The 12835-nt window shown below is 54.8% G+C and overlaps 1 protein-coding gene across 1 annotated transcript in view; it reads right to left on the reverse strand.

The window, feature by feature from the left end:
• Positions 1 to 12835, reverse strand: part of STX1A (syntaxin 1A) — a 92981-nt gene that overhangs the window by 19829 nt on the left and 60317 nt on the right. The window contains exons 4-5 of the mRNA XM_059829188.1: positions 10206 to 10280; positions 6785 to 6858 (exon numbers count right to left, since the gene is read on the reverse strand). Coding sequence (XP_059685171.1) covers positions 6785 to 6858; positions 10206 to 10280 — 149 coding nt within the window. The remainder of the gene's footprint in view (positions 1 to 6784; positions 6859 to 10205; positions 10281 to 12835) is intronic.

The raw sequence follows: 12835 nt of genomic DNA on the forward strand, positions 1-12835 counted from the left end.
AGCTCCAACAGTGGCATCGGTACAGCTCACCCGTCAGGCACGCACAGCCCTGCAGCGCTGCTTGCCAGCCCTGCCAGAGCTGTCAGCTCCTCTTACCCACAGTGCACGGTGACAAGCAAAGCCAGCAACGCAACCCTGGGACAACAGTGCTCTGTGCCCGCCTCACTTCCCAGCCTCCATCCCGTCCTGCGCACACGAGCGTGCACGCTGGGCACACGCACTGCTGGGCACGGGCTCCCAGCACGGGGTCAGCATCCCTGGGAAGACGAACGGCTGCAGGAGCCCAGAGTTGGAGACCACCCAGGTCAGAAGCTAAAGTCCCAAAGCGGAGCAGTATGCTACATTGCTCACCTCGGCCTCCCAACACAGGGGCTCCAAGCTGCAGCCCCAAGGAGCTCCTCTCCCCTGATGACCTGCAGAGCCTAGAGAACTGCTAAGAAATGCCCAAATTACAAGAAAATCTCCCGCTTCCTTGACTGAATGATCCATGGCTGAGAGAGTTGGGGTTGTGCAGCCTGGAGAAGAGACGGCTCCGGGGAGACCTTACTGCGGCCGCTCCGTACTTCAAGGGGGCTCAGAGGAAAGAGGGAGAGAGACTTTTGCCCAGGGCCTGCAGTGACAGCACAAGGGGCAGCCGTTTTCAACTCAACGAGGGTGGGGTTAGGTTGGACATAGGGAGGAAATGTTGGACGATGAGGGTGGTGAGGCACTGGCACAGGTTGCCCGGAGGAGCTGTGGATGCCCCATCCCTGGAAGTGTTCAAGGTCAGGTTGGACGGGGCTTTGAGCACCCTGGTCTGGTGGAAGGTGTCCCTGCCCACGGCAGCGGGGTTGGACTGGATGATCTCTAAAGGTCCCTTCCAACCCAAACCATTCCATGACTCTACGGTGGAGCAGAGTCCTGAATCCCACTCTCCCACGTGCCAGGACGATGTCTGAACTACAGAGCAAATCTAAACTCCGCTCAAATTCATGGCCCTGGGCTTCACAGCACCAATTGTGGCCACCCCTAGTTTCCTCAGACACTGCAGAAGTAATGCCTTTGCCTGGGAAACATGGACACACCACAGCTGACACTGGGGACAGCCACCTACGACTGCCACCCCCCTGCTCCCCCCCTTCCCTGCCACAGCCACCTGGCACCTGCATTTGAGATGGCAAACAGCTCCTGAAGGGCACAGCGCAGAGCAGAGCAGAGCAGAAAGCCCGGTGGGGGTTTCACTGCACTGCTGTCAGCACACAGCAGTGTCTCCGGGGCAGTAAAGGCAGAGGGTTTTTTCTGGGAAGAGATCTGCTGACTCCCTCTGACACTGCCCAGCTAGAGCAGAGCTCTGCCTGCACCAGGATCCCTCCGGGGAGGGACAGGAGAGCTGGCAAGCAGAGGGACTTGCTGCTGTCCTGCTTTGCTGTGTGCTGTTGCACTGTCCTTCGCTTTGGCTTCGCTATGCCCCAGCAATTCTCCTTCCCACTTGCTCTAGAGACAAGCCTTTCTCTTGCCCCAGTTTTGCAGAGGACTCTTTCCCCACTGCCTCAGGCTCAGTCACGACAGCCTCTCGCCGCTTGTGCAGGGCCGGGAGGACGCTGGGCTCCGAGCTGGAAGCTGCATCTACAGAGGTGATCCGTTAATGTCACCGCTGTATTGATTTGGCACCAACTGCAGCATGGGAGAGCAGACTACGTGAGTGGCTTCCCAGACTGAAAAGGAGACAAACTATAAATGCCCAAACTCCTCTGGCTTCACTGAAGAGCGGTTAGAGAAAATAGGATTTTTACTGAGCTGTATTTGTGCATAAATCCCCTGCGAGAGCAGCAGATCCATGCCTGGATCCCCGCCCCTGGGTGCTGAAGAGCAACGCTGGCAGCTCCCGTTGCCTTTATCAGTTTAACGGTTTGCTAAAACACAATCTTCGCTGCAGAACGAGGCCTTGCTTCTCTGCTCTGAGATGCCTCATTTTCATCCAATCCTCCAGTATGACGAGTGAGGACAAGGCACTGTAGCTCGCCCTGCAGTGATGCAGAGGCAGATTCCACTGCTAGAGCAATGACTGCATCTTGCCGGGTGCTCTCGCACCAAAGAATCACCAGAAGGTTGGCCAACCCGCCGTAAAAACTACACAGCAGCCCTGCATGGTGGGGCAGAAGACAAAGCTTCAGCCCGGAGTAGGCTGATTTTAAGAAGCTGCGATGACGAGACACCCATGACAGGCTCATAGCCCTGCGCCAACCGTGCAGCCATCCTGCGGGTGCCCTGGACCCACCGTGCATGCCCTCAACACAGCCCCTTGCAACGCAGGTGATTTTCCAGGCCACCACAGTGGAACTCCCCGTGGGGAAACGTCTCCAGTCCGGCTGAGCTCTCACCACACAAGCCCGTGGCCAAGCCAGGACAGGCAAGGCTGCTTAAAATACAGACATGAACCAAAGAAGCTCAGCACCAGAGTGCTGCAACTGAGCTAGCAAAGCTCAGCGTGAGACTGCACTGAGCAGGAAGGCGATTATTTATTCAATAAAGGTGATTTATTCAATAAAAATAAATTTAAAATAAAGCTAGTTTCACTGCCTCCTGGATTCACTCATTTTCTCATGCCCCAAACTCACATGCACCACAAGACGGATGGCCAAGCAGTGCTTGCGTGTGACACGTCTTACAGGTCCCCCTCATCTCCTGGGCTCTTTGTTACTGGTGGCCACAGAGGGCTTTGGGATGCACCTTCTGCGCTCGCCAAGAGCTGCCAGCAACACTGATCTTCCACCCCATTGACTTCTCCTGCCTCAGGGTCATTAGGCAGCACAGCTGATTTACGATTATGGAATATTTAAATTGCCTTCAGAGGTCCTCTCACCTCCTGTCCTGGAGTAATCTGCCCAATGGTTTTCCACCCTAAGCCTTCTTAGAAGCAGCATGTATTCACGCTGGCATCTCAGTGACCTTTTGGGTTAGGTTCCATCAACTCACGCCAGTCTTGTATCCTTTCTTCTGCCATTCCCTCTGCTGCTTCCATGTATACACTTCCATTCACTTTATCTAACTCTTTTTTACCTCTCCCTACAGGAAACACACGGGATGCTGCCAGCCCATGAGCAGCGGTACCCAGACTCACCACTTCTGCAGGACAAAGTGAGAGGACAAGTAAGTGCTTGTGTCGTTTCACAAGGCATAAACATTTCAGCAAGACCTCTGTAGCAAGGACCAAGCAAATTAACACCGCAGAGCCCAGAGAACAGTCCAGAGAACCACGAACCAGGCGTGGGAAGTTGGAAGACAAGGGGACCTGTGGGCTGAGCAGGCACCTGGGGTCTCCCAAGCATGATCCCCCCCCAGCGAGACCCCCCACAACAGCCTGACATGCGGTGGTTTGCAGGAGAGAAGTGACTCTTTCAGCCTATACATGAGCCAGTAGCTTTAGAGTCCAGGAAGCTGTAGAGGGGGCAGTGCTAAAGTCAGATCCCATGGCAGGGTGCAGCAGCACCCAGGAGTCGGCCATGGCTTAGGCACACAACCGTCAGTCGATGGCCTGATCCTGCCATCAGGACCTGATCACCCTTGGACAGCAGGGACAGGTCCACCCATCCTCAACATGGGTCTGCTGGAGCATCACACTGGTAGCCCCAAAGGCAGCAGTACCCCAGCACAAGCGGAAGGGAGAAGCCGGGTCACACCCCACACTTGAGAAGGCCCCCACGGACGCGCTTCCTCACTGTGCCCACAGCCTGGGGCAACACCACAAAGCCAACAGCGAGCAGACACAACACCTCTCTAGAAAGGCCTTGGAGGGAGCTGCTCTATCGAGGATGATACACAGATGATGGGGGAAGCTCTCATCAAACAGTTCATGCAATCAAGCCTCTGACTTTCCTTCTGGCAGATGGAGGATCCGAAGCCATAAAACATGATGTTCTTTCACAATCACTTCCCCACGAGAATTAACCCGCATTTTCAGCCCATTACTGAGCAGTATGGCCAAGTTATACCATCTCTAAATGAATCACAGAATCACAGAATCACTAAGGTTGGAAAAGACCTGTAAGATCATCAAGTCCAACCATAAAAAAAAAAAAAACCAAACACCACACACACCCCCACAAAAAAAAAAAAAAAACAAACCAAAACCACCCACAAACCACAAAACACACCACCACCCACACCAAAACAACCCACCCAACACCAGACAGCACCATGGCCATCAAGCCACATGCCACAATGCCACATCCACACGCTCCTTGAATACCTCCAGGGAGGGTGACTCCACCACCTCCCTGGGCAGTTTATTCCAGTGCTTCACCACTCTCTCAGGAAAGACATTTTTCCTAATATCCAGCCTGAACCTCCCCTGGCACAACTTGAGGCCGTTTCCTCTTGTCCTATCACTTGTCACTTGGGAGAAGAGACCAACACCCACCTCCCCACAACCCCCTTTCAGGTAGTTGTAGGGAGCGATGAGGTCTCCCCTCATCCTCCTCTTCTCCAGACTGAACAACCCCAGCTCCCTCAGCCGCTCCTCATCAGACTTGTGCTCCAGACCCCTCACCAGCTCCGTCGCCGTTCTCTGGACACGCTCCAGCACCTCAATGTCCTTCTTGGAGTGAGGGGCCCAAAACTGAACACAGGATTCGAGGTGCAGCCTCACCAGAGCCGAGTACAGGGGCAAACACTTGTTTGCTTCGTACACTTTTTCTGGAGATGAGCAATCTCCTCTGTCTAGTGCCATTCCACCAAGCTAAACTAGTTCAGCTCTTAGAGCTCAGGCCATAGCTCACAACGGACAGACTCAAAAAAGAAATGCCAGGGTCACACAACACAAGATGCCAACCCAGCACAAATTCACTCTTTTGGATCCACTTTCCTCTAAAACCTGGAGTTAACGACGTGTTTGTGGGTGCAGTGTCAGGTGCCACCTCCCCTCCCGCGCACGGTGCAAGCAGAGTAGGGCAGCTCCGCTCAGCACGAAGCCTTGCACACGTACTGGGGCCAAGGTGCCACCTCGTGCCTGTGCCTGATCCAGGTAAATTTGCATCGGTGGCTGAGCCAACAGAGGCCACTAAAGCCACGGCCTTGGTCTCTCCTGCCTCCATCCTGACATGCTCTGCAATCCTGGGATGTCCAAGACAATTGCATAGCTCTGACTTCAGAAAAATCAGGAAAAGCGTGTCCTATTTTCACAAAGTACGTATTATTTAGGAATTCAAGCCCTGGTTTCAGAAGCAGCTGGAGACCATGGGCAACCTTGTCTTATGAGACCTCAGGTCATTAGCAGCCAAATGCTTCTGAGTTAACCTGAGACCTGTGAAGATTCCACAGGCTGCATGAGGGACGTATGAAGCTCAGGCATCTCCCCTGTCCCCAGCTCCCCCTCAACGTCCTTTCCCTCAGCACTCCCCCGGTGCTTTGCACTGCCTTCCCGGGTCGTGCCTGCCTGCTGCTTCCCCAAGGAAATTTTCTTCTGGCACTTTCTGCCAAGTCATTGGCCTTGCCACAACCCCATTGACTGCAGTCTCTCTGTTAGTGTTCTCAAAGTCTTCCCACTAGCACCCACCATGGGCATCAGAGAGATATTTGTGACCTGTCCTCACTTTCCACCTGCCTCAGGCCGGGACCCGAGCAGTGACCAGCACGGTCGTCTGCAGCAATCAGACCTTCCCACTGCAATCAGTTGCTCCCGAGAGAGAAAAGCCTCTCTACAAGACACTCCAACACCTCTTTCATCAAATATTTCTAAGCTATTTCTTGACTCGGTGGGGTGGTAGGGGAGTTACTCGGAACTGTAGAATAATTCAGGCTGGAAGGGACTTCAGGAGGTCATGCAGCCCAACCTCTTGCTCAAAGCAGGATCGGTGACTTCCAGTTTCTAGTGCATGCTCTTGGACCCACGGACAAGCCCCATGTCCCTCAATCCCCGTCTCTTGTAGAGCCAACACGCTCCACACTGCCTCGGCTGCAGACAGAAGCACGAGCAGCACAAGTGTTCATCACAACTGAGGATAACACAGCCTCGGGACCACCTGGGCAGAGGTGCACCCCATCTCTACCTCTACCCCCAGATAACCCTGCTAAGAAGCTCATCAAAAGAAGGTGCTAGTTATTGGTAGTTTCATGGGAACAAGAGGAAGAGTTGTGTCAACTCTTCAGTAGTCTAACATTTCCTGGACTGCAAAGCCACGTCGATGCCCAGTGGAGGGGCAACCACAGCCCCATCAGGAAGAACATCTCCAGCAGGCTGCAGGCCTGCCCATTATTCTCTGAAAGACCACCCGTCTTCTTAGATGAAGTGAAATTTTAGGTGAGTTACCCAGCTGCATCAGTAAGCCTTGGTCTCATTTACGAGCTGCTCAAGCATCCTTCCAGGCACTGCAGAAACACACAGAGACTTCAGGTTTCTGAACACATTGCAGGCAAACATTCTCCCCCCAAAGCTGGCACTTCAGAGGGTGTTTTTGCTCCAGTCAAAATGACCTTTAGTGAGATGCTTAACACGGATGTGCAGAAACCCACCCGCCTGTTCGTCCATGCAGACGCCCAGACTTGCACACAAGGACGAAGCCGATGCACGCTGCCCTCCCCTCCGCAGCTCCCTCTGCACATACTTATGTCGCGGGTCTGTCAGGCTGGCTTTTTCACTGATCTGTTTGGAAATGTGCTGCATTACTTTGCCCAGTATTTGCACACCAGAACTTGATTGCTCTAAAGCCAAGCACAGCCCTCCTCTCCCATCACCTCCTGGGATCCCTCAGCTGCCTCCAGCCGCTTCCCGTCCTCCCCTTCCCGGTACCACAGGGGAGAGACTCACCTGAGTTTTCCTTATCCGCAGGTCAGCAGATGACCTGTTCAGTCCTTCCTCTTGTTCAATACTCTGCTCAATACCTGGTCAGGGTAGAAGGACACAGATTATTTCATGCTGTTTAGAGAAGGAAAAGGGATTTTTTGGCAAAGGGACTGTAAAAGACTGAAGCCTGCGAATCGAGAAGCATCTGGCACTGAGCAATCCCCAACTCCTGACTCCAGCCTGCAATTTAGCCTGGACTGGCAGCAAAGCCCTGTTTCATTACTGGAAAGCACTCGGTGCCTGGCCACTGGCCGAGACCTGGTGGTGTCGAGGGCAGCACGCATCCCCCCCAGGCTGGTAAGCAACGATTTCAATACAAAATCGATGTAATGCTCGGGTCTGATCTCCACACTTTCCGGTATTCAAACAAAATGGAGTGCTGTTCTCCCCCTGCTAGGCAGGAGGAGGAAACCCAGAGCTAAAATGGCTCTGCAAAATACCAAAGCTCAAGACTTCTCCAGGGACCCTAAAAATAGTAGGTCTGCCAGCTGCCCGGCCTTGCACGGGGAGGACCCACCAGGCTGGCGAGCATGCGCTTCATCTTGCTGAACGGTCCTCGGCAAGAGATTTGCCCTTTTAATTATGCTCGGTAGTGCAACTAAGGGAGATGAATTCCTACTCGGCCAAAGACCATAAATCACAGCAGGGAGAAGCGCTGTCCTGCTCAGAGTCCCACTGTGGTTCGGGCAGGGAGGGGGCACGGGGTTGCGAGGCAGGAGGTTTGGCACAGAGCAAGGCAGCGCAGATCTGCTCCTCAAGGCCAGCTCGGGACATGCTAATTCAAAAACTTAAATTCAGGGATTTAAAAAGCCTGGAAGAAAGCTCCCATTCGCAGGCTAGCCCGGTGTGCAGAGATACATGTCTCCATGTAGACCACCGGGCGTGAGCTGGTGGCATCCCTTGAGTTTGGCTGAAGACCCCATTCCCAAGGCAGATGTCCCACAGCCCTCTGAGCCCACCTGTCCCCAGCGCCTTCGACGCTGGAGCTAGTCCCACGAGCCCAGCACGGGGCAGGTTCCTCCTGCAGCAGCGGCTCCCCATTCCCCGGATCTGCTCAGTAGCTCCCCATCAGCATCCGGCACAGCAGGGCAGAGCGCAGGACACCACCACCACGGCGGGCATCGGTCCACGGCGGGCATCGGTGTTCCTGCTGTGTGCTGGTTAGCACACGTGGCCCCACAGTACCACCTCGCAGAGAGCAGCAGCGCTCTAAGGAAGACTGTGGGCCCGGGGAGCCCTTCGCGGTGCTGGTAAAGGGTGTCCAACAGCACAGCAGGCTCCGGGAAAGTGCTGGAGAACATCAGCACAAATTCTGCCCCCTTCCCCCATTCTCTCTTGGAATAAGCGTCTGCATCTAGAGCTTATCTGAAAGGTCCCGTCCCACACAGCCAGACGGCCACGGCACTTCTCCTGTGCAACCCCCCTGCCTGCGAGCGCACTGGCTGCTGCCGGCCCAGCATGTTTCATCAGCAATTGGTTTTCCTCCATACTTGTCATAAATTGTTCCCTGTTCCCAAGGAACAGTATTGGCAAACATTGTGCATTTATGATAATTAATAAAATCACATTTTCCCAAGAAGCTGGTAATTAGAATTAGCCACTGCATGAGCAATGTCTGTCCTAAAGAAGTCAATTCGTTGTCAGCAGATGGTGTTTTTGATCAGTCCTGACTGTTTTCTTTCATTGATCATGCTGGCCACGAGGCGATCTGGGACCAAGCACAAGGACTAATCATCTGTTGCTCCAGGTAAACACGATACCAGTGAGTCTTTTCTGGAAGAAGGAAACAGGAATCGGAGCCTGTCCTGCAATCCTTCAGGCTCTCAAAGGCCCTTAAAAAACACGGAACAAAACACCTATGGAAAAGGATTTTTGTTTTGCACAGGCTAAAGCCTGTCCCCACCTGGACACCAGGGATCCCAGTACGGCCGTGGGGGGCTCCGGTCCATGGGAAGGGATGCCCTGGTCTATGAAATGGGTAAGCTGGCCCCTAGCTCTCCTTCCCGGCTCTAGCTGAGATCACACGTCAGGAGGACAGAGGGCAGCAAGGGGACAATGGAGGTACGAGTCTCCTTCTGGCATGCACATGGGACATGGCCACGCCAGTGGTGACAAACCTAACAAATGGCTCCAGCCATATCTAAGCCTTCCACAACTGCGGGGCTCCCACGAAACCCTGGGATTAGGGAGAACACTGCTGCCATGGGGGAAACACCAACTCCTCTCCCACCCTTCGGACACGGCCAGGTCTCCTGCAACAATCTCAACCAAATCCCACACTGACGTCCAAGACCACTGTAGGCAAATCCGAGCAGCACCGGGGTGACCTGCCTCCTGCCTCAAGATGCTGCCATCCTCACTGACCCCCTGTATCCCCTGGGGTCCAGTCTTGGGCTTTTGGGCTCGTCCGCGTGCACAACCCCGGCCATCAGCGGGCTGACAGTCATGTTGTTCTCACTCCCCGCTTGTCAAAGAGATTGATTGACTCTTCTGATGGTGGAAGCTAACAGTCACGTTGGCTGCGCCCTGTCCCTGCACTGCCCAAGGCGGAGGCATGCCAAGACCGCAGGGCGTGCTGATGAGGCAGGATAACCTTCCCCGAGCCCAACGGCCCCTTTCTTCCCCACCACCTGCCCCACGGAGCCCACATCTGGGGGCAGCGGTGCCTCCTGCCCATCCCAGCTACGCTGCCTTGGACAGAGCCACCAGCGATGCAGCCTGCACCGGGGTCGGAAAAGCAAGACCAGCCCGGCGGGAGCAGGATGGGGCAGCGAGAAGCACAAGCCCAGGGCAGCACGGGAGAGCCCAATGCCTGCAGTGCTGGCGGCGTGGGACTTGCTCGCAGCCCACCAGGTGCTTGTGGCCCTGTTCCCTCAGCTCCATCCTGGGAACGGGGCACAAGGGGGCAAATGCACAAAGGGCAAATAAAAGCAGCTAGAGGATACTACGGGGAGGGGAGGTGACACCCATTCCCAGGTGATCCCTGCAAAGCAACGGCAGCTGCCACTGCTGGCTGTCCTTTCTGCCAGCTCTGCAACCCCTCCTAGTGCCAGCTCAGGTTGCCAGAGGACACGCGGACGGGGCCGGGCTGTGCGTCTGTGACCTGCCCTTTCCTACCTACAGCAAACCACCCCAAAACTGTCTTGACCCAAGTCAAAACACCAGCTGCTGCCGGCACAGGGTTGAGATGACAGCCAGGGCCCCCATGGCATTTCTGGGCATGGGGGACGAGTGGGAAGTGCTGAGCCGTGGGGGCATGGAGCAGGAGCTCCCTGCCTGCTGCATCCCCAGCCCAGGACGGGAGCGGCGGTACCCGCTGCCTGGGGCTTCACGGCGGGAGCGCAGCAGGCAGAGCCCCACAGCAGCATCGCAGGCAAATACTCACTCTTTAGCTTGGAGCGCACTTTGTTCGCTGTTTTCTTTATGTCAGACATCAGCTCTTCCAGCTCCTCCTTCGTTTCTGGGGAGAAAGAAAAGAGCAAACATGGATGTGTTGGAGACACCACTAAAATCTGCTGCCCAGCCCCATAGAATGCAGAGACCAGAGCTGCGAGCACTCCCACCTCCAGATTGGGAGCACTTCCACCCCACGCACCCCGTTGCATTCTCCTCACAGTCCTGAGGCTGGAAATAACTCTGCTGCTGGTCAGGCGAGCAGGGAGGCGGGGAGCCGTTCTGCGGGACCCCTGCCCGCACAGCCCTAACCTGCCCCATACCCAACGCTCTGCAGAAAGTGGAAGGGAAGGGATACACAATCCACACTGCTGGTTCCTGTAGTGGAGAGAAAACCACTGCTGGACACCAAAAACCTCCTGCTCACCAAGGGCTGATCTTCTCAAGCCCCTGCCGCACTGGCCAACCCTCCCCAGGGCGTTACGAAAGGTCACGTTTTCCACTGGCACCCCCTGACTACCAGCCAGGGTGGGTGTGCTCACTCCCCAGCCTGAATTTGCTGCTTTTGGCAGAAAAGTAGGGGCTGAAGTGGCCAGAAACACCCCCCAGTCCCACAGTCCACGTCCTAGGAATGACTGAGCAGCCCAGCAGTGGCGGGAGGGCGTAAAGCAATTCTCGTATTTCAGTGGACGGGGGCACAGGAGTCGCAAACAAGTACCAGCAAGTCCCTTCCTCCCTGTCCCCACGGGCACCCCACGTGTGCCTGCGTGACCTGCACGTGCTCCCACCGGGAGAAGAGACCTGCTGAGCACAGAGGCCATCGGTGAGACTCAGCATCTCCCCAGGGCCGCCTCTCCAAGACTGCGAGGGCTTTTACGAGAGTCTCCCAGGCTGTCAGGACTCTTGACTTGGCTAGAGAGAGGAGGAAACTACAGCATGTGCCACACTCGAGAGAAGAAAATCAGCTGGGGAAGTTCCAAGCCCTGCCTGACCGACGGGGTCTGGCACAGGGCTATCTGCTGTCGCTCCCGTGCGCAAACGTTGGGCATCGGCTCTGAGCTCACCACCACCGACAGCACAACCATTGCAACATCTCCGGGCACTCGTGTCTTGCAGGACTTTTCTCTGCATTGCAGCAGCATCTCCAAGCCACAAGCCATGCTCGGCAAACCCGGATCGGAGGGAAGCTCCTTCATCAGCCCTGCAGAGAAGGACTGAGGGATATTGGTGGGTGACAAGTGGGACACGACAGTCTCAGCAGTGAGACCAGCACGTTGCAATATCTCAAGATCCAGATACTAAAGAAAGTACAAACCACCTGCCATTCAAATATGATTTCTTGGAAATGCTGCCACCCTAATGCTCCGTCTTGATTTTGATGAGATCAAGACTTACTTAATTAAATAAAACTTTGTTTAATAGACTCTAGGCACATTAACTGAGTCATTTCAATGGCTGTGGTAGCTCTGATGCTGTACGCTCCCAGCTGGCAGTCACAGGCATAATTAGAAAATCATGATGATGGGAATGTGCTGGGGGAAGGTCACATCCTATCGACGGTTGTACACATTTCTGACTCAGAGCTAAGAGCTTCAGCACTATTGGGAAAAGGAGAAAATGAACACGTCTGCGAATACCTTAACCCCAGGCTCCAGGTATTTCTGAGCAAGCCAACACAGCGGCCTCACTGGGGGAAGTGGTACAATTACGTACTTGCTAGAGAATAAGCACAAATGCAGGGCAAGGAAGGGGACATTTTCGGTTTGAGTTCTCATTTAAGTGACTTCTTATTTATTTTTCCCCCATTCTTCAAAGAAATTGTATTTAAGAAAGAAGCAAACCAGCCTGGGCTGAGTAAGTCCCTGCACCCGGGCAGGCTGGGGCCAGCTGACGGGGAAGCAGACAACAACCCAGGAGTGCCGGGCCACAACAGGCTGCCACAAACACGGGGAACGGCCGAGAGCTGGGTTTGTCCGCCTGGAAAGGGGAAAGCAAAGGGGGTTCCTACTGCTGCCTGAGACTACCCAGCAGGAGGGTGGAGAGAAGCTGGAGCCAGGCTTCCTCCTGGTCCTTGGAGGTGACCTTCAGCTTCTTGCTGAAGCTTGGAGGTGCACGGGGACAGGACAAGCAGTGATGGAGCAAGCTGGGACAGGCAAAATTCAAATTAGATATTGGGGGAAAAAAATGGCATCATGAAGGCGGGCAAACACTAGACCCAGAGGGGCTGTGGGATGTCCATCCTTAAGGATACTCAGCATGTGGCTGGGTGAAGGCCTGGGCAACCTGATCTAATGGACCTGCTAGAGGGTACTGGACCAAGGACCTCCAAGGTCCCTTCCCACCCACATCCACCTTTGATCCTATGAAACAATTTCACGTAACTCACTGCTACGTACTTTCCTTCTCCCTGTCAATTCGGGCTGAGGGATACTCTGCAGTGATGCTATCACTGAGGATGCACAGGGCAAGTGGTGAGCATGGGTGAGCATCGCCCCGTGCTGGCCACTCAGGAAGGGGACAGGACCACATGGACGGATGGAGGGGACACGAGATAGGGAACTAGACTGCCTTCCCTCAAAATATTCCCAACTGAGCAGCAGGGAGAAAACACTCCTTCTGGCT

The sequence above is a fragment of the Gavia stellata genome, chromosome 25 (genome assembly GCF_030936135.1).
Source record: "Gavia stellata isolate bGavSte3 chromosome 25, bGavSte3.hap2, whole genome shotgun sequence".
NCBI lineage: Eukaryota > Metazoa > Chordata > Aves > Gaviiformes > Gaviidae > Gavia > Gavia stellata.